Genomic DNA, 26,504 nt, shown 5'->3' on the forward strand with positions numbered 1-26,504 from the left:
GCAAAATGTACTCATGGAGTTCGAGTTCCCCAGCTTTTCCTCTGGTAGTGTTGCCTTGAGGATGTTAGAGAAAAAAGGAAAACTGATGAGAGTTACATTCAGGAAGATGTGACAGTTGTTCCTCCGCTCTGCCTTAGCTTCCAGCAAGTGGATAGAGGACAGCCTGTCAGGGAGAATAGTTTGGCCTTCAGATAGATAGCACATCTCCCTTAGAACAGTCTGCGTTAGTGGGAATGCTGAACTAGGTTCTGTTTGGGTTAGTTCCTATTGGTTAATAAGACTCTTATTTCCATAGGCAAGCATTTTTCCAAGTGTGTTTCTTAGCACAGTCGTCCCACAAATGCTGCTTAAAAAAAAAAAGAGATTTCACCCTCAGATTTGTTTGGGAACCATGACAAAATATGGACCCCTTTATGTTTGTACAACCAGAGTTAGTTACACACCAGTGATGTGCCAGACATTGTTTTTCCGTTGAGTCAGGGTAGTTTCCATTCCACAGAGCAACAGTCCCCGGAGGAAGAAAATTTCCTCATTAAATGCGTTTGGGAAATGTATTCCCTACTTAGACATTCATACTAAAGGCTCTGAGAATTTCTGCAGAAAGAAACTTAACTTTGCCTGATTTTGATGAATACAATAGTTATGAAACTTTAAATTGACCACTGATTCCTTTTGTGGCTTTGGGGAGGGTCAGATCACCCTAGAGAGATGTCACATTGGGAAATGTATTGTAGGCAAAGCATCAGTGTTTCCTATTAATAGTTAAGACATTGTAATCTTTATAAAAACCATTTTTGTGTTAGTTTCAGGTGTTACAGCCAAGTGATTCAGTTATATCATATATATATATATTTTTTTTCAGCTTTCCTATTATATAGGTTGTTACAAGATATTGAATATAGTTTCCTGTGCTATATAGAAGGTCTGTGTTGGTTATTTATATATAGCAATGGTATATGTTACTCCCCAAGTCCTAACTTATCCACCCCCAGCACACTTTCCCTTTGGTAACCATGGTTTGTTTTCTGTGTCTGTTGTCTTCATGACACAGTCTCGGTGACATTCAGTATTGCGGCGCAGGTTTAGGTTGTGCTGGGCCCTGTGATTAGGTCTTTTAATAGAGTGACCTTTTAATAGAGTGCTTACTACTTGCCAGGGATAAATTCTATAAATTATGTGTATTTCTTTGCTGAGAATAGCCTTGCAAAATAGGTAACAAATCGCTAACGTTTATTGAGTGTTTACTCTGTCAGGCTTGATTCAGAGGGTTTTCTGTTGTCTCATTTAATCCTCAGCTAGTTTAGGAAGTTGGCGCTGTTTCCACCATTTTGCAGGTTGAGCCCAGGAAGCACGAGGTGAAACAATTGTCCAAGGTTACAGAGCCGGCAAGCCCGCTCCCTTTGTCTATACGATGCGGCTTCTTGGGCGCCTGTGGAGCCTCATTTTTCAAAAATCTGTGTCTCCAAACTTTTCCTAGTACATTTGCTCCTCTACTGTTACTTTTTCAAGATTTCGGCTAGATGGTAAGGAAATGCCAGGCCTGTGTGCTTGGGTTAGAGGCTCTGAGAGGTCCGGAAGGAGGGTAAGCTGCCGGTTTCTGGTTCGGGGGATAGGGACAGATTCTTCCGGGGAGGTGTTGTCACCTCGGGAATGCAGAGGCACAATATTGGCGTGGCTGCTCCTGGTTAAGACTGGGCTGTAGAGGCGACCGCGCCTCCTTTCCTCGTACCTGGGGAGAACAGGATGAACAAATTACGAACTTCATCTAAAATCTCCTGAATTAAGAGCTAAGCCAGGTAATAACTTGAATCTCTTTACTTGGTCTCTTACGTGGGTCCCTTTCGGCCTTGCTGGCCCTCTTGGAAAATGAAGACTCGTTACGAGGAATGGTTCGTGGTTCTAAGTTTGATGATGGCAACGGAGAACAGAAGACACAGCGTCCGTCATCTGGGAGATGGGGCGGTGTCGTCGGTTAACTGTCTGACGTGCTTTACATCATTATGGAGGAGGTCTTGTTACTTCCTGCCACTCTTCTGTTTGTTGTAGATTTGCAGTAATGCTTTGAGATGTGGTGTAAGCGGAAGCGTCAGTCGCTCAGTCGTGTCCGGCTCTTTGGGACCCGCGGCCTGTAGCCCCCCAGCCTCCTCTCCCGTGGGCTTTCCCAGGCAAGCCTGCTGGAGCGGGTCGCCATGCCCTTCTCCAGGGGCTCGTCCCAGCAAACCAGGTCTCCTGCACGGCTGGCAGATGGTTTACCCTCTGAGCCACCGAGCGAGCTTGGTGATGCTTGATTTTAATATCCTAGAAATGTTTTTTTTTTTTTTTAATGTGATTCTTTGCTCCTGTTTCTTTTTTTTGTTATGAGCAGGGGTTGATATGTTCAGCTCCTATGAGTGTCAGAGGTGGCCTGGGAGAATCAGTACCAGATTTAGAAGAAATTGAGGACAAGCTTTTCCTCTCGAATCCTTTGGTTATTGCCGAGGTGGTTTGTTTATTTATTGATGTTGTCAGAACGGTGAGCAGCTCTTTGCCTGGCACAGAAGTTTTCAGATGGTGTTACCTTCCCAACCGGCCTTCGGGGGCCCGGCTTGGGCTCCCTCCTGCTGGTCACCCTCTGACCCAGCCTTCCAACGCTGCGCTTTTTCTCTGCCTGCTTTCCTTAGCCCCAATTTGCGCATGTTGTATCCGGTTGTCATTTTGTTTTGGAAATATCTTCCAGTATGATTTTCCCCACACTTAAATAAATTGTGCTTTTTTCTCTTAATTAATTAAGAAGAATTTAAATGTTTATGTCAGAGTGCTGATGGAATTAATGAAGAGCTACTGGAAGCTTACGGAGGTTTTCCTAGGATTAAAAGCCCCCAAATTCTTCCTTCCTCTTTGCATATGAGTCCAGGATGGCAGGTCTGTGTGGAATGGCAAGGAATCTGGCACCTGGGTGCCCTCATTACGTATTAACACTTGCTGAACGAGTGCAGCGGTCATATTCATACGTGCATTTGGAGGGTGTTATTGATGTGTGCCAGCTTCTGCTGTTTACCAAGATCAGCCTTGTTGCCTGATGGCCTCTGCCTCTCCCTGCCCCCCATCTTAATTCTCAGCACCATAGGTTCTTTATTACTATTTTTTTCTTAATACTTATTTTTACTTATTTAATTATTTGGCTGCACCGAGTCTCAGTTGCGGCACGTGGGATCCAGTTCCCCGACCAGGGATCGAACCGAGGCCCCCTCCATCGGGAGCTTGGAGCCTTAGCCACTGGATCACCAGGGAAATCCCGCTGTAGTTTCTTAAATGGATTCACCTTTTCAAATAAATGTGGTTGCATTAGGGACATCTTTACTTCATTTCTTGTTTCAAGGATGAATTGTATTTTTTAAACCAGTTGAGCAGTTTCTTCCTGGATCCTTCCAGGAGAGTATTTCTGATAGTACCTATCATCACTGGTATTTCTTAGGACGCTCTTGTTCCACTGGAGGAAGTTCAGAGACTGGCAGTCAGAGAGAGCCAACAGAAATATATAATCAGAACAGAAGCATATGGTCCTCAGCCCGCAGTTAGCTGGTTTATCTTCACATGTCCCTTTAGCCTCACAAGTTTTTTTTGTTTGTTTTTTGAGGCTTCTATCTTTTAGAGTATTTTTCCTCTCCAGCTCCTTGAAATACCATTTCTATGCCACCCATCTGATTTTAGTACAAACGAGTGACTCTGAAGCAGTGCCTGGACCCATGGAAGAGAAAGGAAATTAAAATATTTCTCCTGAGTGCCAAATGGATTCATTTTTGCTCTTGCTTTTTTTTCTTCTCCAAGAACAAAAATAGCTTTTTTTAAATGTATTTTCACTTTTTAGCTTTACTTATTTTCACTTTTTCACTTTTTAGCTTTACTTATTTTTCTCCCAGATGAGGAAAACCTCTCTAAAGTGATTTGCTCTTTGTTAATCTTTTTATAAGCTGGTCCAGGGAGCTTCACGAAGATAACATTTCAGTTGTGATACGTTATTAAGCTTTGGAGAAAAAGCCCGCCTCTAAGACTATTTCTTCTATATTTAGTTCTCCTTTAAAAGAGAACATTTTGGTGTCATATCAAAAATAATGAGTACTTTATACTTTTTATTAGGGCTTTCCAGGTACTCAGCAGTAAAGATTCCACCTGCCGATGCAGGAGACGTGGGTTCCATCCCTGCTTCAGGAAGATCCCCTGGAGGAGGAAATGGCAACACACTCCAGTATCCTTGCCTGGGAAATCCCATGGACAGAGGAGCCTGGCGGGCCACAGTCCACGGGGTCACAATGAGTTGGACACAACTGAGCGTCTGAGCACGCACACATATTTTCTACTTGGATTGTGGATTTTATTTAGTTTCGATTCTTGCCAATGTCCGAGTAGTCAGGTTGGCTGAAGAGGTATGACAGTTAAGAATAAAGAAGGATAACTGATGAATTCATCAGAGTTTTCCCATTTGACAAAATACAGTAAGAACAATCAGCTCATAGAGAAGTGTTGTCTTTTTTCAGAGTTTTCTCTAAATCATCACTGGGAAGGTGGTTAAAAGTTATAAGATGTAGAAAAGAGAAATGCAAAACGGCTTTCCATGCAGCAATATGACCTAGAGGGAATGCTTGCTTTTACAGTTCATGTCGGTCATCCTGATTAGTTGCTTAATCTGATTACTGTTCTTTGTGTTCCATATGTCAGATTCATGGCATTAAAAAAAAGCAGCCCTGATTTTAGCTCCAGTGTGAGTCAACAGTTCATGAAACATAGAGGTTTTTCAGATAGTGTTTTGTTTTTTTTTTAAAAGGATAATATACTTTTCTTAATGGGGTAGATTTCCCATAAATTTTTAAAGCATTAGAATCAGTGATTCTGGGAGTGGGCGGGTTAGCTGTGTATCAGAATGGAGGTAATTCACATTTTCTTCCCCCACCACCAATCTCTGCTTATAAGCAGAGATGTTGCAGCGGAGAGTTATGACTGTAAATGGTCTGAACGTGGAGAAAAGGCCGAAAGCTGCTGGCTTAGATGAACGGTAGGGAAGCAGGGGTCCCCAGTGAGACGTATGTTAGTAGTTGGTTGAGACAAGGATCTGGTGCTCCAAGCCAAGTAACCATCTTTCTCTGTGATTACCTAATTTATTTCCTCACTGGGGCCATGGAGACTTACAGCCAGACAGTCTTTTGATTCTAGACACTGCAAGGCAGTTCACTTTGGTGAATTTTACAGGTTACATTCCCACTTGGCTCCTTGGTCACTAAATCTCGCTAAACCTTCTGAAATCCATTGATTTCTCTCTTACATTCTTTCCCTTCCTTTTATTGCTACATTCTGAATGATGACCCCATAGTTCATGAGCAGAGCTGGTTAGACTCATTAGCCAGAGTAAGTATTGATGGCAATTAGGAAGCCACATTCAGAATTAGCTGGAGATTTTAATTCCCTAAAGTAATAGCAACAGCCTAGGGAAAGCTGTGCCCTCGGGAGGAAGGCAGGAAGCCTGCTGCTGTGAACTGAGGTTTATGCCCAGGAGTTTGTGCTGGTTCTAGGCAGGGCCCCTCTATTCTCTGTCTTCTTACTCACTCACTTTGAAGGAGATTCAAGGGGAGGTTTAATTTGATGCGCCATGAACTGGGAACCGGTTCTGAGTTCTGAAGGAGGAAGTAATAGAGAGCCGGGTGCATTCCTGCTCATTAGATACATGTTTTTATAAAGAAATTCTGTGTGGCTGATACTTGTTGAAAGTGCTGCCACCTTATACCTCGTGAACTAAGATAGTATATATAAAAGAATTCTGAAAACTATGAAGTGGTCTTTAAGATGCCAGGTTTTATTTTTAAAGCTCTCCTCTAAAGTGGGCGCTAGGGCTCTTGAGTTGAGAGGGGGACAGGGTCGTGGAGGTCGCCTGGCTTCTTCACGGTCTTGCAGCTGAGCGGCTCCCTGGGATCGGCCCGGGTCTTCTGACGCTCCTGCTGCAGCTTTCTACTCATCTTGCTGATGCTCCTGGAAATCATCTGTTAGACCAAGTGAGCCTAATGTGTGGTGCCTTATGTGAGTGGGTTAATTTAAATCATAAAACTATAATTGAGAGAGACCCAAAGCTCAAGGTCTCAATGATTTAAAAAGAGTTTTGCCCTGTCTCTAAATTAAAATATCCTGACTCTTTTCCTGCATCGTCCTGGCATTCCTGATGGATCTCCAGACCAGCCTTGGTCTTCCACACTACAGTAGTCTGCTTTCCAGCCTTGCTATGATCGCAATACAAAGCTAAGTACATGCTCTTGACTGAGAGTGTCTAGGCTCAAATACTGCCTGTACACTTTGACCTCTGAGTTTTCTTATCCATCAGATGGCCATGTTAATATGCCTGTCTCAAAGGACTGTTGGCGGGCTAAGTTCATCGACACGAGTAAGTGAGCTCTTATCGTCTCTGCATAGCTGGAGACAGGGAGAAGGAAATGGCACCCACTCCAGTCCTCTTGCCTAGAGACTTCGTGGACGGAGAAGCCTGGTGGGCTGCAGTCCATGGGGTCGCAAAGAGTTGGACGCGACTGAGCGACTTCACTTTCACTGTTCACTTTCCTGCATTGGAGAAGGAAATGGCAACCCACTCCAGTGTTCTTGCCTGGAGAATCCCAGGGACGGGGGAGCCTGGTGGGCTGCCGCCTGTGGGGTCTCACAGAGTCGGACACGACTGAAGCGACTTAGCAGCAGCAGCAGCAGCAGCTAGAGATATTTGCAGGGAGGATTCTGCCATTTGTATTTTTCTTAAAGGATTGTTGGTAATCTGGAAAACATCTGTGAGGAAAGTGTTCAGTGAAATGGTGATAAAATGATGAATATAGTTCATAGATCATTGGCGCTCAGTAAACTTCCAGAATCATCTCTTTCTCCTCTGATCTCCTTGTCTGTCTTGTCTGCTTTTCTCTCATCCCTCTAAGTCATCGATAATTGGTTCAGGCTTTAGTATAGCATTTAACACATTTCTACTGTAATCTATTTAATTATGTGCCTTCCCCCATAGGAAGTTTTCAGTGCCTGTCCAGAGGTCCAGGGAAGCCAGGAGAATGTGGTGGAGTTAACGCTTTCTCTGCCTCCCTTGTGGTTAAACCTCGCCTCCATCTTCAGCCACATCACCTGGACCAGCTCTGCGCCTTTCCAACTTCGAGGCCTCTGAGTTTCTTCTCCTTTTGCGTTGTTTCCCTAATGTCCCTTCCTCGCATAGGAAACCGTCCTTGTGATCCCCGGAGACAGAGAGAGCCTGGAGGCCTGCACCAGCGAGCAGAGCGCTCAGGCTGGGCTGCTGGCGTCCGTTTGGGCCGCTGGGGGCGTCTTGGTGCCCTTGGCCGAATCGCAGGCATCCCGCCTCGACTTACTCTCCGTGGCCCTTTTTCCTTTGACTTTTCTTTTCCTGGTCAGACGTTGTCTGCAGTCACCTCTAGTGAACATTTTTACCCCCTTCTATATGGAACTTATCTCGTGCGTCTCCTTCCCTTTACCTTTCAATCCTGCCTTGTTATATCCAGCTCATTTTTTATCTCCCAGGCGGACTGGCAAGAATGAGCTCTGGCTTCTTTGTGAGACCTTGAGCAAATTACACGGCATATCTGAATTTGTTTCCTCATCTGTAAAATGGGTAATGACGCTTACCCGCCCCCCTGAGATGGTTGTTGTGGGACTCAAATGTAGTGGGTCATTTAGACATGTACTCCAATAATTAAAAGGAAGAATAGAGGGGTTATTTCTTCTGTCATCTCATTGGCTCTATTGGTATTTTCTCTAAATATGGACTGTGAGATCTAGGAAATGTGTTCTTTTTCCAGCTCTTTCTTATGCACACTGGCCTTCAGTGCAGTCGCTCAGTCGTGTCTGACTCTTTGCGACCCCGTGGACTGTAGCCCGCCAGGCTCCTCTGTCCATGGGATTCTCCAGGCGAGAATGCTGGAGTGGGTCGCCATTTCCTTCTCCAGGGGATCTTCCTGACCCAGGGATCGAACTCAGGTCTCCTGCGTCGCAAGTAGATTCTTCATCGTCTGAGCCACCGGGGCCTCCTGGGCGCTCCCTTTCTGGCCTAGGTTAGCCTTGTCCTCTCGTGTTGCTGTGGCGTGTCATGCTAAAGAAACTGCTTATCCTTGCTGGGGACCAGATGGTTTGCACACTGCTTCCACACACATTCTTAAACAAATATTTTAGGGGATTCTTTTTGGATTTTAGAACTGTAAAAGCAAGGATCTTTTTTTTCCTTTCTTTCCTTTTTCTGTTTCTTAGTAACTCTCCTAGTAAAACATGCTGCAGATTGAGTGTTCAGAGGTTGCTGACTATAAAAGTGTGAGTGTAGATCTTTTATAAATTTGTTATGAATCTTTTTTTTTAAACCAGTGGACTTCTATTTAATTTGGGATAGAAAAAAACCCGAGTTTTTCACCACCTGGCACCAATATGTATTACATAGTCTATTTACAAACATTTCTCAGAGGACATTACAGTCAGAATTAATTTCTTATCTTCAGCCACTAATCCCATTATGTTTATGCAGAGCAGAAAGGTTTATAGTATGTGGATTTTCCTCCTCCCCAGGTGATTAAAGTCTGAATGTTTTAACCACCATGAACTTATTTTTGAATATAAAATATTTCCTTGGTTTAGTTGTAAAATTATTTTTAATTCCTGAGTTACTGTGACTTCATTAAATACATTGATATCTTCTCTGTGCTCTAAGTGAGGTTAGAGTAATTAGAATTTTCTGATAATAGAAAATTTAGCACTCTTCCCTGGATATTAGCTTTACAGAACTCCTGAGTGCACTTTGGGGGCAAGATTAGAGTTAATGTTTGGGTTTTTATTGAGTGATTTTTAGTCTACCTACAAATACTTGGTTAATCATTGAGGCTTTTTATTTTAGAAACTGTATTATCCTAAAGATGTTTACTACCTTCTTAATGCTTTCCAGGAACCAGATCCTGCATTGCCAGTGTCTCAGGTAAAGGTTTAGCTGCGCTCTTTAGTGTAGAGACTAGTTTAGTTATTACTACTTAGTTGTTGCTGTAGATTAGTAAGTCTGCTGTGTATCTACTGTGCTGTTATAAAATTAGCTGAATCTACCAGGCATTCTGTACCTTTGTACCTAAATGGAAACTATTATATTTCCAATACTTTGAGTCTACAGGTATAACACTAGGGCACTCTACTCATGAAGACTTGGAGCTTAAATAGAAATGACCAATACTGACCCAGAGGATGAGACACAGAAGAGGAGGCAAGGGGAGCCGGGGCTAGAGAGGGAGCCAGACCATCCGCAGAGCCAGGAGTGCCCGGAAAGACTGATGGACGGGATTGTCGGTCCTGAGCAGGGAGGAGGCTGAGTCTGCGTGGAAAGGCCTTGTCTCTAGAGAGAGGTGCCTGCCACCGTGAGGAGGAAAGGAAGATGTGGCCAGACAGCCTCGTCTCCCGAATCCGCTTTGCTAGAAATGGAGAGGCAGCCAGGAAGAGCTGCCGACTGCGTGAGACGGTGGATGAAGCGGAAGGGAACCCAGGAGGAGGAGGTCTGGGTCGGGGGCTCCTGGCCAGTGAAGTTTTTAGCCCAGGAGGGTTTCTAGTAAGTCTGGGAAGGAGGAGAGGGGATGAGAAAGCTGTAAATCAGAGAACCTAAATCTTACCAGGTGTTTGCCCTGCCAAGTGAGAGAAACTGTCTTTTAGGTAAATTAACAGTTGAATCTCATGGGGTTCAAATGTGTAGTCATCAGACCTTTTAGAAGAAAGCGGTATACAAAATACTCTGAAGGAGGCCTGTGTGGTATCAAACAAAGATGCTGAATAGGTTAAAATGTACTACTGTCTTCTTTAAAAGGGTGACATTTGTCTTAGAATATTCATTATAGTTCCTGTATTGATAGATGTGCAGAACTATTTTTTTTGCACGATATATGTACAAGTCATAAGGAGGACCTGAAGTATATATATAAGCAGAGTAAGTAACATGCCTTTTGTTTTCAGTAATTTTGCAAGATTTTGATTAAAATTAAGATTGAATTAAAACATCAACCATTTGCATTGTTGGTCTGGTTTTAAAACTTTACGTGGGATTTGAAAGTTTCAAAACCAGCGCAAGGACTTCGTGAAGGACCTGCATTTGGTATGTGCTGTCCTGTTGCTGCTGACTTAACTGGACCGTGATCTAGAAGAATCAGAAGGGAGCAGGGCTGACTGGATCCTTCTGCGCTCACTGTTCCCACCTTGTGCCTTTGTGCTGTCTCGGGTTTTTAACCACTTCAGAGTAAACGAGGCTTTACAATAACAACTCAACATCTTGTGCCTGAGTTTTCATTCTCACGGAGTAGGCAGAGTGTCAGATGTTACTGATTCTCATGATGTCTAAGTGAGGTTAGACAGACCATTCTTTCGGTGGCTTTATTCTAAGAATAACTTGGGAGAATTGTTTCTTGACAGCCTTAGGCCTTACATGGCTTTGCGTTCTGTGTTAAGAGGAACAGAACAATTTAAACATGTTTTACTCAGTCAGTACAGTTTTAACCTTTTCATTTGTCTATTTTTATCACTAAAATTGGGTTAACCTCCCAGAAGGTAGTACAAGTAAGTCAATATTTCCCTGATGTTAGCAGGCAGATATGTGCCTCTAGAGTAATGTCCTATAGACTAACTCAGTAGGTGAATGAGTTGGAATTATGTTTCACAGATAAAAAAGGAAATAATTGATGTGATAATTACTCATTTATCAAGGAGAATCTCTGTTTTTCTGTGAAAAAACTCCTAAGCATCTATTATTTTTTATCAATTTCACAGTACTTCCAATTCATTGGTATTCAAATTTATTTGGATAAACCACACGACCCTGTCATTTATTAACAAGTTAAGTGTATCTGATAGAAACAATTTGCAATTTTATTTAGATTCTAGTGGCAGTGTAGAATTACCAGTTTGCTTTGTTATGCATTTTATTTCACCAATTAGTTTTGAACTTAAAAATTTATACAGGCAGAAGAATTTAGGGTTGTAAAATGTACGTGGCTTTTCTCCAAAATAAGATGTTTTCATTAAAATTCCAAGAATTGTTCCTGTTGCCCAGAGCAGTTCCTTGAATACAATCTGATGTTTAATCAAGCAGTGATATGTATCATTTTCAAGGACATTTTTTGTTGGGATAGAAGGAAAGTTAGGAATATTAATGTTCTCAAATACTGATAAAATTTAAAATTAAATAATGGTGTAGATTTTATCACAGATATTTAAATATCAGGAATTCACATGATTATCTCTACTTCTTAAGAGTGAGATTTTAGAAATCGAAACAAATATACTTTTTTGACAAAATGAATTCATATGGAATAAAATTTTAAAAAATAAATCTTCCTATTTGGCTTCTGAAGCATATATTCATTTGGTGAGGGAATAGTGGATTTACTTTCCTATCCTGATATAAAAAAAGCTGCCCTTCCTTAACATTTGAGACTTTAGTAGGAGGCTGGAAGTCAGGAAGCCTGATGGATTGGACTCTGAGGTGACAGTATGGGTATGAGAATGGTTTTACAGAATATGTGCATTGATAATTAATATCCAGCTGTCTAAATGATAGCATACTAGTAAAAACGTGACTTTTAGAAAGCTAATTTAAGTAGGGCTCCCAATCATATGCAGGTCCCCTACACGCGCGCCTCCAGGTTCTGCACCTGCAGAGATGCCGTCGGGCGTGCGCGTGTCGGGTGGCGCCCGCCGCCTCCCGCCCGTGTCCCTCCCCGGGCGGGAACTCTGCTGGCGTGGCCGCTGCATGCCGGCCCTGAGTGCCAGCTGCTGTCCTGCCGTCCTTTTCAAGGTCCTGAGAAGGCAATGGCACCCACTCCAGGGCTCTGGCCTGGAGAATGCCAGGGACGGAGGAGCCTGGTGGGCTGTGGTCCACGGGGTCGCTAAGAGTCAGACACCACTGAGCGCCTTCACTCTCACTTTCCACTTTCCTGCATTGGAGAAGGCGATGGCAGCCCACTCCAGGGTTCTTCCTGGAGAGTCCCGGGGACGGGGAGCCTGGCGGGCTGCCGTCTGTGGGGCCGCACAGGGTCGGACACGACTGAGTGACTTGGCGGCAGCAGCAGCCCTGTAAGATTAAAGCTGGTGCGTGTGTGTGTGCGTGTGTGTGCGTGTGTGCGCGCGCGTGTGTGTGTGTGTGTGTGCGCGTGTGTGCGCGCGCGCGTGTGTGTGTGTGCGCGCGCGTGTGTGTGTGCGTGTGTGTGCGCGCGCGCGCGTGTGTGTGTGTGTGCGTGTGTGCGCGCGTGTGTGTGTGTGTGTGCGCGCGCGTGTGTGTGTGCTTACGTGTTTGTGTGAAGAGCATCACAGACCTACGTCGCGGTGCAGTACTCCGTAGCCGCCTGTCAGCTGGGTCCCCGCGCTAACTGCTGGGCGTAGGCACAAACTGGACTCTGCGCTCTTGACACTGAGCTCCTGCGTGTGTAGGCGGCTTCCTGTCCTGAAGGTTTACTAGCTGCTCCTCCTCGGGGGGAGGGCCACATCCCGCTCTGGGGCAGACAGGGTCCCGCGCTGGTCCCAGCTTCTCAGCCAACCCCGCCCTTTAGTTTCTCCAGATCGTCCTAAGCGGGGCTGCCTCCTCCTACTCGCCTCACCTGGCAGCCGCTCTCCCCTCTTGGCCGCAGGCGGAACGCTTCTTCTTCACCTTTCCCTCCACCCCAAGGCATCCGGTCCCATCACTTCATGGCAAATAGATGGGGAAACAGTGGAAACAGTGACAGACTATTTTTTAGGCTCCAACATCTCTGCAGATGGTGACTGCAGCCATGAAATTAAAAGACACTTGCTCCTTGGAAGGAAAGCTATGACCAACCTAGACAGCTTATTAAAAAGCAGAGACGTTACTTTGGCAACAAAGATCCGTCTAGTCAAACAATGGTTTTTCCAGTGGTCATGTATGGATGTGAGAGCTGGACTATAAAGAAAGCTGAGCACTAAAGAATTGATGCTTTTGAACTGTGGTGTTGGAGAAGACTCTTGAGAGTCCCTTGGACTGCAAGGAGATCCAACCAGTCCATCCTAAAGGAGATCAGTCCTGGGTGTTCACTGGAAGGACTGATGCTGAAGCTGAAACTCCAATACTTTGGCCACCTGATGCGGAGAGCTGACTCACTGGAAAAGACCCTGATGCTGGGGAAGATCGAAGGCGGGAGGAGAAGGGGATGACAGAGGATGAGATGGTTGGATGGCATCACCGGCTTAATGGACCTGAGTTTGAGTAAACTCTGGGAGCTGGTGATGGACAGGGAGGCCTGACATGCGTCAGTCCATGGGTTTGCAAAGAGTAGGACATGACTGAGCGACTGAACTGAACTGACAAGGCAGTTGGGTGCCTTTCTCTGCCATGTTCCGGATTTTTGTTTTTATTCTTTCCCTGTAAGACTGAAATTCTTAGGAGCTAGGTCCTGGGCTGTGGCTTACGCAGCCCTGTTCTCAGGACCTGGGGGGGCAGTGTGTGCCCCCTGGACTGTGAGGAGGAAGCAGTGAGGCCCGTGTCTGGCTTTCCTGTGTGAGCAGAAACTGCCGCAGTCCTTCCTGTCCGCCAGGGGGTGCTGAGCAGAGAAGACCCTTTTGACAAATGAAAGCCTTCTGATATTTGCAGGGCAGCATAAACTGTGAAGACTTAAAGATAAATCAGGATTACTTACATTCATCCTCAAAGTTAAACTATAAGTCCAAGCCATTGACAACTTTTGTGACCCCTGAGGACTGTTGTATAGATCTGGCAGCTTTCCTAACCTTTTTTGTGAGTGAAAATCTCAGAAGGTTTCTACACGTTGGTGGCTCTCACAGTTAGATGCAGTTCTACCTGAAATTGACTTTTTTTTTTTTAACAAACAAATCAGTTCTTTGGGCCCATATTCTGCCCATTCAGTTGTGCTGAATTTACACATAACATTTGAAATATTTTATTCTAAGTTTTCCGATAAGAATCCAGTAAACCTCAGCCAGAAAAGTACAAGCCCCAAATCCAATAATCTAGTCAAATGTAATTTCACTCGAGGACCCTGAATATGTTGTGAAGTCATCCTTCTTTGTTCCCATTGAAACGAAAGCCTGAGGACTTTCTTTTATTCTTTTCTTTAATAATTTTTTAAAAATAGACATTCCAGTTATTCAGCCCACGAGAGGAGCTCGGCTTTCCAATTCTGGTAGAGCTGTTGTCCTTGTCGCTCATTCGTCACGTGTCACGCGCTCCTTGGCGCTGCCGTTTAATCCAGCAGGTGATGACCTTCAGGGAAATTAGGATCCACGTTTTCTTCTCAGAACCTGTCGTGCGATGCTACATAACGAGGTGCTCCGTCAGCACACGCTGATGACTGAGCACATCTCGAGACCTTGATGAGGGCCCTTTGGACCTCTTGTCACCTCCGTCGGTTCCTCTCTCTGTCCCTTTGTCCGCCTGCAGCGTGCTTCTCAGCCCGGCTCCTAGGGCGATGAGGCCTAACCCCTGTCCTTGCTGCTCCCTCCTCTCCACTTCAGAGTCGGTCGGGTACTGCGGCTTCAAGGGTGCCGTCCTCCCACGGCTGCCACAGGGCACCACCAGCCTCTCCTGCTCTCTGCTTCTACTGAGGCAGAAAGGCGGACTTTTCTGTTGAAGCAGTTTTAAATGTTTAATAAATGTTTGGGCCTTCCTGGTGGCTCAGACGGTAAAGAATCTGCCTGCAATGCAGGAGACCCAGGCTTGATCCCTGGGTCGGGAAGATCCCCTGGAGGAGGGCAGGGCAACTCACTCCAGTGTTCTTGCCTGGAGAATCCCATGGACAGAGGAGCCTGGTGGGCTACAGTCCTTGGGGGTCCCAAAGAGCTGGACACGACTGAGCGACTTCAACTTCTCTGTTGAGGCAGAAAGGTAAACTTTTCTGTTCAAGCAGTTTTAAATGTTTAATAAGGTATTCAGTTGTGCACAGCTTTACATCTGATTTCTCAAGGTAAAGCAAAGCTGGTAAGATATTTTCTAGACTCCTTAATTATCTTTTCCATTTTTTTTCTTCTGCTTTTCTAGCAGGGTTTCTACTGACTAGATCATAAAACACCTGAGATTGTGTTGATTAGTTACTAAAAAGTGGCACACATTGATCTTAGTTCGAGTCAACAGTTTTGAAATACCTATTGTGTACAAAAACCATAGGTGTTACGGAAAATTCAAAGTGAACAAGGTGAAAAAGCTTGCGTTCTGGGGGAAGGGAGGGAATTACAGTGTTTGTCAAATATGGTACATACATAATAATATGAGTATGAAGAGACAGCTTTATGAGAAAGATAAGAGGGAAGTAGGTTTAGAGTTCAACCATCAGGAAAGTTTTCATGAAGGACTTGTCTTGGAAGGAGGAAGACAGAACACTGTGGTTGTAGCTTTATTCCTTTGTTTTCAAATTACTAGTAAAATTTTCTATAAAGATCTTCTTTCACTTATAAAAAGATGTGTCAGAAGAGTGCTAGGTAATGACCACACTGTTGTTTGCTAGGTGATTGATACATAGAGGTTGTTTCTTGGTTAATAATGACCCTGTCTTCTTGCATTAGTTTCTAGACATAGCCCTTTAAATCAGTATTACGCATTGTGTGGTAAATATGCTTGATAAAAATCAGATAATAACAAAGGATGGCTAGCTTCTGCAGGCTTTGCACTACTTCCAGTGCGAGTTAAGACGTGCTTTATCTTATCCGTGCTTTTCAGGCGGCCTGGATTTTGAAAGCGCGAGCACTGAGTGAAATGGTGTACGTAGATGAAATCGACATAGATCAGGACGGAGTCGCAGAAATGATGCTGGATGAGAATGCTATTGCTCAGGTTCCCCGTAAGTACTGATTATTTTCAGTTAAGTAAATGAAATGCCATTAGGAGGCGGAATATGCTCTCTACATACTTTTTTTTGTTGTAATAAAAATAGGACATTATATACATGAAAGATGTCTATATGTGAAAAAACATTACGTCAAGTAAATGGCCTCTATTCTGCCTAAATAGTGCAAAAACACAATTCAGTTATATTATCTCAAAATATGAGATTGATGTATAACTATTTTTCAATAGAAATTACATTACAAGTTTTAAAATGTTTCATAAAAATGCATTCAGTCTGATCTGATATAACAAAAGATTGTTTATCCAAGAGTCTGTAAACACAGGGAAGCATCCAAACAACAGAAGTGTTCTAAAAGGATTTTTGAAAAACTGACCGTTTGAAAGCATCACTCCCTTAAAGTAACTGAAGATGCTCTGCTGTGGTGCATGATGTGAGGTGGGGGAGCGGGTGCTTGGCTTGGCAGAGAATGCCCATCACGACTGTCACAGTGCCAGTCCCAGTGTGCTGCTGTGGATGGCGCTGGATGGTTACCGTGACATACGGTGGTCTTGCTGGTAGTTTCTTAGTTGCGACAGTGGTCAGTCATTTATGTGTGTTTGGAAGGTAATAGCTGTTTTAAAGTGTCTCTTTTCTCTATCATTTGGTCTTTTGGAGTTAAAATATCTAAATTCTAGATATTGGGGATAAATGATCTTTTTTTGGGAGAAGAAGTTTGTATGAAAAATAAACTATGAGTATGCTGCTGCTAAGTCGCTTCAGTCGTGTCCGGCTCCGTGCGACCCTGTGGACTGCAGCCCGCTAGGCTCCTCTGTCCACGGGTTTCTGCAGGCAAGAATACTGGAGTGGGTTGCTATTTCCTTCTCCAGGGGATCTTCCCAACCCAGGGATCGAAGCTGGGTCTCTTACGTCTTACCTGCATTGGCAGGAGGGATCTTTACCACGAGCACTCTGGGAGTATAGAACTCTCATTTTGATGAGTCAGAGCTTTGGAGCCTGTCTTGTCTTGAGTGTGAATGCTGGCAGGTTGACCTAAGCCTTGGCTAAATGGGTTAGTACTACCTACCTTATAGAATCAGTGTGAAGATTAAATGTGATAACAAAAGTAACATTGGTACTCAGTAAATACTAATCAAACACATTTTACTAGGTGCGGTTCTTGTTATTAAGGTCTTTTTCATCAGGCCAGTGCACTTGTGAAAATTGCGTTAGCGGACAGTTTTTACAGATTAATAAATAATATATGAATTGAACTTGTCATCTGATCTCCTAGGTCCTGGAACATCTCTGAAACTGCCTGGAACTAATCAGACAGGAGGGCCTAGCCCCGCGGTCAGGTATGTTCACTACACTCCTGTTTCATCCCGCTAAATACTGACCAGACTGTATGAGAACCTTCCTTTCTCGATCTTCGTGGTACTTTTAACGATTTATGATCCTCACAGGCCAATCACTCAGGCTGGAAGACCCATTACAGGTTGTCTGAGGTCCAGCACGCAGAGCGGAAGGCCAGGCACTTTGGAGCAGGCCATCAGGATGCCGAGGACCGCCTACACTGCCCGCCCCATTGCCAGCTCGTCCGGGAGGTTTGTCAGGCTGGGAACGGTAAGTTCTGGTGGTTGCACCGTAGCCTTGGATGACCAAAGTAATTTATGTAGTGTGACATTATTCTCCACTCTTTTTATAGTAGGGAATTATATGGGAGATTTTTGAAGGTGATTCTTTTTTACCTGTGTTGGCTTTATAATTTTATGCACGTTAAATTCAATTTTTGTTTCAAGAGAAAGTTTGAGTTTTTCTTGTTCTGTTACTTCTCCCCACAGGCTTCCATGCTTACAACTCCTGATGGACCTTTTATAAATTTATCCAGACTGAATTTAACAAAATATGCCCAGAAACCTAAATTGGCAAAGGTATGTTCTTAAAGTTATTTTATGTTATGAAGTGATGTTCAAAGTGAAAGTGAAAGTCGCTTCACTCACTCGTGTCCGACTCTTTGCGACCCCATGGACTATACAGTCCATGGAGTTTTCCAGGCCAGAATACTGGAGTGGGTAACCTTTCCCTTCTCCAGGGGATCTTCCCAACCCAGAGTTTGAGCCCAAGTCCCCTGCATTGCAGGCGGATTCTTTACCAGCTGAGCCACAAGGGAAGCCCAAGAGTGGGTATAGCCTATTCCTTCTCCAGCGAATCTTCCTGGCCCAGGAATCGAACCAGGGTCTCCTGCATTGCAGGTGGATTCTTTACCAACTGAGCTATGAGGGACTTATAATAGCATTGCAGGAAATGGGTAAAAATTTGTGAAGAAAAAAGACTTTACCTTGATTGGAATGGCAATGTTTAATTAAGTAAACTCAATCAGAAATAAAGCATATATACTATCATAATAAGAAGTTTGTTTTCTCCTAATAAAGAATAGGAATTCATAACAAAGAAAGCAGATACACAGCACTGTCTTTGGGTAATGACGTTTAGGGGGTCATCTGTGTGTGTGTGTATTTTTCTTTTTTAGCTTGGACTATTCTCAGAAAAATAATTTTCTATCCTCATAGGAATTTAGAACTGTCAAAAAGAAGATAGAAAAATGTTTTCTTTCTAATTAGTAATTAATCCAGTATCTCAATGAATATTACTTAAGCCAGACAATGGCAAGCCAACTACATTAGTAATTCTAACTATTAAATTCTTTTCTAAATTAAAGAGAAAGAGTGATAGAGAGAGAGAAGGGAGAGGGGGAGGAATAGGAAGAAGGATGTTCATGACCTTTCCAGTAGAAAAAAATTTGAAGGTGAGCATAGAATAATTCAGAGCCAGGAGCAGTTAGCTTCCAGAAACTGGTATAAGCCTAGCTCAGGTTTTTAGCTGTAATCTCTGTGAATTCTGTGCATGAGTGCTGATTTCATCCCTATTATCAGTTCTACTGGCGTTTAAACATTTTAGGGACTTTCCTTGTGGCTCAGCTGCTAAAGAATCCGCCTGCAAAGCAGGAGACCTGGGTTTGATCCCTGGGTTGGGAAGATCCCCTGGAGAAGAGAAAGCAACCCACTCCAGTATTCTGGCCTAGAGAATCCCATGGACTGTATAGTCCATGGAGTCACAAACAGTCGGACACAACTGAGCGACAAACATTCTAGGGAAGGTGAAAAAGAACTCTAGCCATACAGACTTGAAACTTAAGTCAGAAGAAGGAATGCTAGCTGGTAAAAAGGAAATCAGACTGTAACAATGCCAATGATATTTTTCTTCGTTCCTTATTTGATAGTGGTCTAAACAACTTGATTTAGCAGAGTCATAAAGTTTTACTTATTTCTCTTACCTTTATGAGGAATATCTGATTGTTTATCTTTTCAGGCCATTTATTAGAGGTGACTCATTGTCTACTTGATACCATTGCTGTTTTCTAACCAGGGATTGTAGTCAGTGGAGGCATTTCCCTCAATTAAGTTAGGATACTTCCAGGACAGACCTGGTTTATGTTATGAAATTCAAACCAAACTAGATTTTGCACTTACTTAATGTGTTGTGGAAGTAATGCCAAGTTTCTCTGTCTTTGGTCTCCAGCTTGCCTTGACTTAAGTTATCAGGACATGAGCTGTACTCATAACTTTTAAAAAAATAACTGAACAAATGGAGAATTAGGAATAGATTTTTCAAAGAGGGCCTTATCTTGATTTATTTTTTCTTGTTTTTGGTTGCTTCCAAGTCATCTCTGTTAAAAACCTTGATACCTTCCAGGGGTAGAAGTGTACACTTTGCAAGTATAAAATAATGGTATTTATGGATAAGTATAGTATCACCAAGAGGTAGTTTGGTAGATGCTTATTTATCCAGATGAATTGGGGGCAATATTAGAATAATGGTTCTCAGCCTTGCTGCACATAGAGACATCTGCATATTAGGAAAAACATCTTACTTTGCAGTTAAACTCCACTTTGTTTCAGAAAGAGATTCCAGATTTTCCCATGTCTGAGGTGTCATTATTAATATCACAATCACTGTATAATACATGCAGTTTTATGACAGTCCTAAGGTTGGTCTTTTCATTTGTCTCTTTCTGATAAAATAGAATGTGTAATATGAAAAAAACTGTTGAGCTTTCCAGTTTGTATTCTTGAACTTTGCAGTTCATATTTTTAAAAACAGGCATCAGTTATAAGTAGCCTTGTATTAAAATGAGTGATTGTAACAAATGTATGGATATACCCTTTACTTATAAATTCCAGGCACTTTAGAGGACTTTGTTATTTTGATTCAATCCAGCTGCTATCGAAATAGCCTTTGGGTTTTGCTATAACAATAGAGAACCTTCGTTAAAATAAAATATAATGTATTTTTTGTATTTTTTCTTCACAGGCTCTGTTTGAGTATATCTTTTATCATGAAAATGATGTTAAGACTGTAAGTTTTGAATTTGTACTATTTTTTAAATGTAATTTTTCTGATTTGGGGGATTTAGGTTTGGAAATGTCGTATTTATTACCTTATTTTTTAAAAATTTATTACCTTATAAACAACTGGAATTATTAAAGATTGGAGAATTACTCATACTTTCAAATCCACTGTTAGTTTTAGTAGGAAAATTTGTATAACTATGGAAGGAGTATGGAGAAGGAAATGGCAGCCCACTCCAGTCCTCTTGCCTGGAGAATCCCATGGATGGAGGAGCCTGGTGGGCCACAGCCCACGGGGTCGCAAAGAGTCAGACGGGACTGAGCGACTGACACACAGACACACAGAAGTAGTAAGACTTGTGCGTGATCCGTAGGGTCACAGATCTCCATTAAAGGGCAAGGTATGGGTAACTGGGAATGCTGCATAATATGTTTTCATTAAACTTTATTTTTTATACTAATAGCATGGTGGATCCATTTTCTTCTTTGGTTTATATAGTGATTATAGGTTTACTGACACCTGTATTGGACTTCCCTGGTGGCGTAGTGGTAAAGAATCTGCCCATTAATGCTGTATTTCTGGTTGTTGTTTTTTTTTTTTTGGTAATGTTCCCATCTCTCCCCTTCAACATTTTGTGATAGAAAATTTCAAACATGTGCAGGTAGACTATATAACTATAGTGTAATGAACCTGCGTCAGTCATCACCCAAATTCAACAGTAATCAATAATCAAGCATCTTGGTAGCCTTTTAACAGAGAATTTTAAGGTTATATGCATATGACTTCTCCATTTGTGGTAATTTTTACATGCTAGTATGCAAATGAGCAGTACCTTCACAAATTTTGTCAGATCAAATGTAGTTAATTCTACAGTGTCTAATGACAGTATTTTCTGTCATTCTTTTATTCACAGAAACAGCTTTATACCTATGTATTAAGTATGCAGGAAGACAAAAGCATTTTTCTCAGTTGTGTTTTCTATGTGTCAACCATTATGCTATTTAAAAATACATTTTTTCCTGCCTCTGTAAGCCATGTAATCTAGCTGAGGAAATAAAATTGACATAATGAAACAGTTAGAAAGGTAGTTGCCAGCTTGTGATGTTATTACCAGATATCAAGGGCAAAAGTCAGGGGATGATATTAGTAAAAATCCAGTAAGATTTTTTTGGAAAGGGAGGGAGAAGATGTAAAAGAAGGGTGAAAACATGATGAGAGGATGGAATGAGAAGTAAATAAGCCATATGCTCAACAGTGGGAGCATTCTGAGGCACTGTCAGAAAGAAGTGACAGAATGTGGTGCTGCATTTGGTGTGGTGGACAAAGGAGAGTGCCGGGTCACACCTGCCTCCCAAAGAGGCTGCGAGCGATTGTTTTACTAACAGACGTGGGGTTCTTAGGGAAGGAGGTTAGACTGTAAAGAGCTGAATAACTCACCGGAAGGCTTCTTCAGTCTGAAGTTGTGAAAGGCGATCCAGGTGGACATCCACTGCACTATCGGAATCTGTGCCCCTAAAATGTAGCTGAGAGCCCGGGCCAGATGCGCTGAGTATGGTAGTTATCCCTAAGAAAGTGATGGTGGATGTGGTCACATGGAGAAAAGGGGAACTAAGGTTGGAGCGACTGAGAAACCAGGCGTGTTGCTGTGGATAAAAGTACGTGCGGCCCACGCCATTTTCACTTCATGTAAAGCTGGTCAGAGCATTATAGGGTGATATATGAAACCATATAGTTAAATTGTCATTAAAAAGAAACGTTCAGATACCATCCCCTTTTAGAAATGAGTAAATGTTTGTAATTACTAGAGGATGGATTTCTTGACTTGTTGAAGAGTGATTCATTTATTGCAGAGATGTTTATTCTTTCTTCCTACACATTCTGACCCGCGGCAGTGTGCCAGGCACTCTTCCGGGCCCGGAGACTACAGGGTGAAGCAAGCAGACAAAATCTCTGCTCTTTTGGACAGTACGTTCTGGTTGGGCAAGGAATGGAGACAGCAAATTTAAAAAAATATATAAAATGTCCTGGGATAAGTAGTATAAAAGTAAAGCAGGGAGACCAGGGAAGGGAATAGATGATGACATGGAGGGTGATACTATTTTAGATGCGGTAGAAGGTGGTTGCTTTCCTGGTGGTTCAGATGGTAAAGAACCCGCCTGCATGCAGGAGACCCGCATTCGATCCCTGGGTTGGGAAGATCCCCTGGAGAAGGAAATGGCAGTCCACTCCAGTACTCTTGCCTGGAGAATCCCATGGGCGGAGGAGCCTGGCGGGCTACAGTTCTTCGGGTCGCAAGGAGTCGGACGCAACTGAGTGACTTTACTTTCACTTAGAAGGCTGTTGGTAAAGTTCACTCCAAAAAGACATTTAAACAGAGGCCTGAAGGAAGGAAGATGAACCAGATGGTTCGGTGGAGGAAGGGCATGTAAGTCAGAAAGGCTGACTGCAGAGGCCCTGGGTGTTAGCATTCTTGGATTGTTTGAGGAACGTTGAGGAGGCCAGTGTGGCTGGACTGAAGTCTGAGAATGGGGAGAGTTGTAGGCGATGGGTTGAGAAAGCTGATAGATCATACACTGACTAAGGGTCCTGGTGATGACATTCTTATTAATAGCTTCATCTTGAAGATGTTCTGCATCTTGGCATTCACATAATGTTACTGAGGAATAGGAACTACATTGAAAAAAAGAATTTGTTTTGTGGAAAACTATTTCTGCTTTTGGGTTCTTAATAACTCTCTCCCTTTGTGGGGCAGTGTTGGCAATATCGACAGAACTGAAGTGGCATGTGGATTGGTGATTCTGGGATCTTTATTTCCATATGCTCTTTAATTTCATAATGCTGACGTTGTCACAGCTCTCACAATAGCGAATGAAAGACTTTTTCTAAACTTGGGTACTTGGGAGCACTGTTTCCAACTATTACTTAGGAGAGTCCCTGGAAGCCTAGCTGGATGTATTCACAAGCGTTTTGTTGTAGAGATCTGCCAAGGCTCCCTGTTCCTAGGGACTTTTATAAACTTATGCCTTTTATTTATAACCTTGTAGGTCTTTATTAGTAGCTAGATATTAGATTGATTAGATTATTCAAAGATCCTAGAATAGAAGTATATAGTCATTTATTTTAAAAAGCTGGCAAAGACTTTAAAGAAATATAGCTCTTCTATCACCTCTTTAAAATTAAAAAATGTTAATAGCTTTTAATTGTGCATCTTATTACTATGACAGTTTTGTTTGATTCCTAAGCTATTTTCAGGATAAATCAGAAGTAAAGAATAAAATTAATGCTTGAGGGTCTCAACAGCACGTCACCATTCGAGAACAACAAAGATGTGTAAGAAGTGGGTGTCTGTTCTCAGGGAATGTAGGGTCCATTTGAAATCATAATGGTGGTTTTGTGTAGTGTAGCCTCAGTCATCAAATGAAGAGTGATCATTAATATGTAATTTTTACCATTTTTATTCTATATCTGTAATTCATATTAATTTCCTTGATTGGCTTAGACAAATATGTGGGCATGTGAGTCCTATGTGGGAACCATATCTGAAAGCAAAATCAGCAGCCTGTAGTCAGCACTAAATCTAATCTTGGAAAATTAGAATATGTAAAAAAATTCAGAATGACATATTTTTATGAAAAATAGAATGTTATATTAAATCTGAAAGTGAATCTGATCTGTTTGCTGTAACAGGTCTAAAAGATTAAGTTAAAATGAATATTGTTCAGATATTTACAATGCACTCCTGAACTGAGCTGATTGAAATATGGTTTTCTGGTATTTCTAGAGATAATGCTAATTGAAATAATGCCTTTTCCCCCCCTCATTTTTCACTTCCACTTTTATCTCTGGCTTCTTTTTAATTTCCATAGCTTTCAAGTAGAGATGTTGGTTTTTCAAGTCCATTAGAACCTCAGCATGTGACACCATTCCTTTATAAATAGTTTGCATATTTAGAAGTCTCCCCTGGAGTGAGGGAAGATGGGGAACACAAGGAAAGTTATTAATTTTGCAGCCGAAGCTTCAAGGAACTCTTTTGGCGTTCATTTCAGATAAGAGTTAATATGAAGAAATGAACAATAATATGGGATACATTCTGAGATTATGGGCTTCCCTGGTGGCTCAGATGGTAAAGTATCTGCCGGCCATGTGGGAAACCTGGGTTCAGTCCCGGTTGGGATGATCCCCTGGAGAAGGGGACAGCTACCCACTCTGGTATTCTGGCCTGGAGAATCCCATGGACAGAGGAGCCTGGCAGGCTACAGTCCGTGGTGTCACACAGAGTCGGATATGACTGAGGGACTTTCATTTCACTTCTGAGATTATAGAACTGAAAATCTAAGAGTTACTTTAACTGAGCTATTGGATATTGTGATGATGTTAAAACTGACTAAAGAATAAAAGCTTTTCAGCCTTACTAGAAAGAATAGTAAGTATTATATAAAAAAATCAGAATTCTTTTTAAACTAATTACCAAATCTTTACATGAGCTTCAGATTCCTGTGAACTTTACATTTGTATAAAGATTGATTTGCTTCCTCTTTGTCCAAATGGTTTCTGCTTTTTGGGTATAGAATCCTAATTCTTAATTAGGCATTTTTGTCTGATCTTGAATAATCACGAGAAGGAACAAACTAGAAGACATTAGAGAGAAAGGCATAAGCACACATAAAATGTGAAAGCAGTTAGCTCTTTTTCAGTCCATCGCAAGCAAAGTCTGACCTTCAGGATTACTTGATATCTGTCTTTAAAGTGGGTCCTGCGCTTGGGCCTACCTTACACAGTAATGGCTTGACTGCCGCTAAGTTTAGAAGTGTTTTGGTGGGGATAAAAACGTACAGATTTTTTATTACCAGTTCTGTACCTTGTATGTTAAAGCTGTATTCAGATAGACTGTGCATCTGCTTCCCTTTGATTGGTGTTTCCTTCTCATCTGCTGTCAGCCCTCTGGTCTGGAACTGATTATTTAGGGAAAATTGGTGGGGCCATCTGGAGACATGAGCAACTCGAGTTCCTGTCTGATTTCTAATGTATGTTTTGATTGATGCTAATTATATGGTTTATTTCATTATTTATTGTTTCTGCTTATTGTCAGAAGAGAAAATCCTAATTGAAAATGAATTGTTTTTCAAAGGCTTTGGATTTGGCTGCCCTTTCCACGGAGCATTCTCAGTACAAGGACTGGTGGTGGAAAGTGCAGCTTGGAAAGTGTTACCACAGGTAAAATTCAGATTCTTTGTAGAAGGCTGAAGCAGCAACATATTTTGGAGTCTCAAACCCAGTAACCTTTTCTGGGGGATGGATTTCCTCACGATGAAGTGAGCAAGGTGTCTCTGGCTTCCTTGAGAGAGCATTTGCTTAGCAATCACGTGATGGCTTCCAGCGAGTGGTAGAGAATCCGCCTGCCAGTACAGGAGACTCAGGAGACACGTGTTCGATCCCTGGGTTGGGAAGATGCCCTGGAGTAGGAAATGACAGCTCATTCCAGTATTCTTGCCTGGAAAATTCCACAGACAGAGGAGCCTTGTGTGCTGCAGTCCATGGGGCCACAGAGAGTTGGGCATGACTGAGTGACTGACCACACACATACATGATGGCACTAAGAACTGACACGTTTAGAAGAAGGAAATTTTAGATCTGGGAAGGGGGCGCTTTCAGACCCTCACACCCTTTTCAGATGAAGAAGCTGAGGCCAGAGAAACTGATTTGTATCAGGAACCAGTTAGTAACAGACCTGGGATTAGAGTCGAGTCTTGGTTCTCTACTCCTCTTGACTCTCACGTCTTTATTTCTTCTTCTGCCTCACATCTGTAAAGTGCTTTACGGTTGAGAGAGAACTGGTCCACACATCACCTTATCTCACTCAACTCTTAAGGCATTTTGGAGGTAATTGCTGTTAGTAGCCCTTTGTCCAGATGAGAAGACGTGAGCCTCAGAAGGATAAAGTGGCTTTCCCAGCTCCATGCAGCCTGTCAGCAGCAGAACTAGAATTTGAGCTCAGCCTTCTGATGCCAGTTCTTTTACTGTTTGCACAGTCTCATGGTGTTCCTCTAGGATCTGAACATTCTCACACTAGTTCACTTAACCTTTAAACACATTTTTAAGCCAATTGAGAAATCAAAAAAAGTTATAATGAATATTATGAATATTATACAGCAACTGGTAAATAGGATCTGAAATCATTGCTTAATACCAAAATACACTTGGAGCATTTGAAAAATCAAATGAATAGTTATATTTTACAAAGATAAATGTATTTTATTATTCAAAAACAAGGTAGACTAA

At 42.4% G+C, this 26,504-nt stretch overlaps 1 protein-coding gene across 1 annotated transcript in view; it reads left to right on the forward strand.

Moving 5' to 3' along the window:
• Nucleotides 1–26,504, forward strand: part of TTC8 (tetratricopeptide repeat domain 8) — a 55,292-nt gene that overhangs the window by 1,080 nt on the left and 27,708 nt on the right. The window contains exons 2-7 of the mRNA XM_065941040.1: nt 15,707–15,827; nt 17,107–17,170; nt 17,279–17,438; nt 17,657–17,746; nt 20,187–20,231; nt 25,354–25,439. Coding sequence (XP_065797112.1) covers nt 15,707–15,827; nt 17,107–17,170; nt 17,279–17,438; nt 17,657–17,746; nt 20,187–20,231; nt 25,354–25,439 — 566 coding nt within the window. The remainder of the gene's footprint in view (nt 1–15,706; nt 15,828–17,106; nt 17,171–17,278; nt 17,439–17,656; nt 17,747–20,186; nt 20,232–25,353; nt 25,440–26,504) is intronic.

The sequence above is a fragment of the Muntiacus reevesi genome, chromosome 7 (genome assembly GCF_963930625.1).
Source record: "Muntiacus reevesi chromosome 7, mMunRee1.1, whole genome shotgun sequence".
Classification (NCBI taxonomy): Eukaryota; Metazoa; Chordata; class Mammalia; order Artiodactyla; family Cervidae; genus Muntiacus; species Muntiacus reevesi.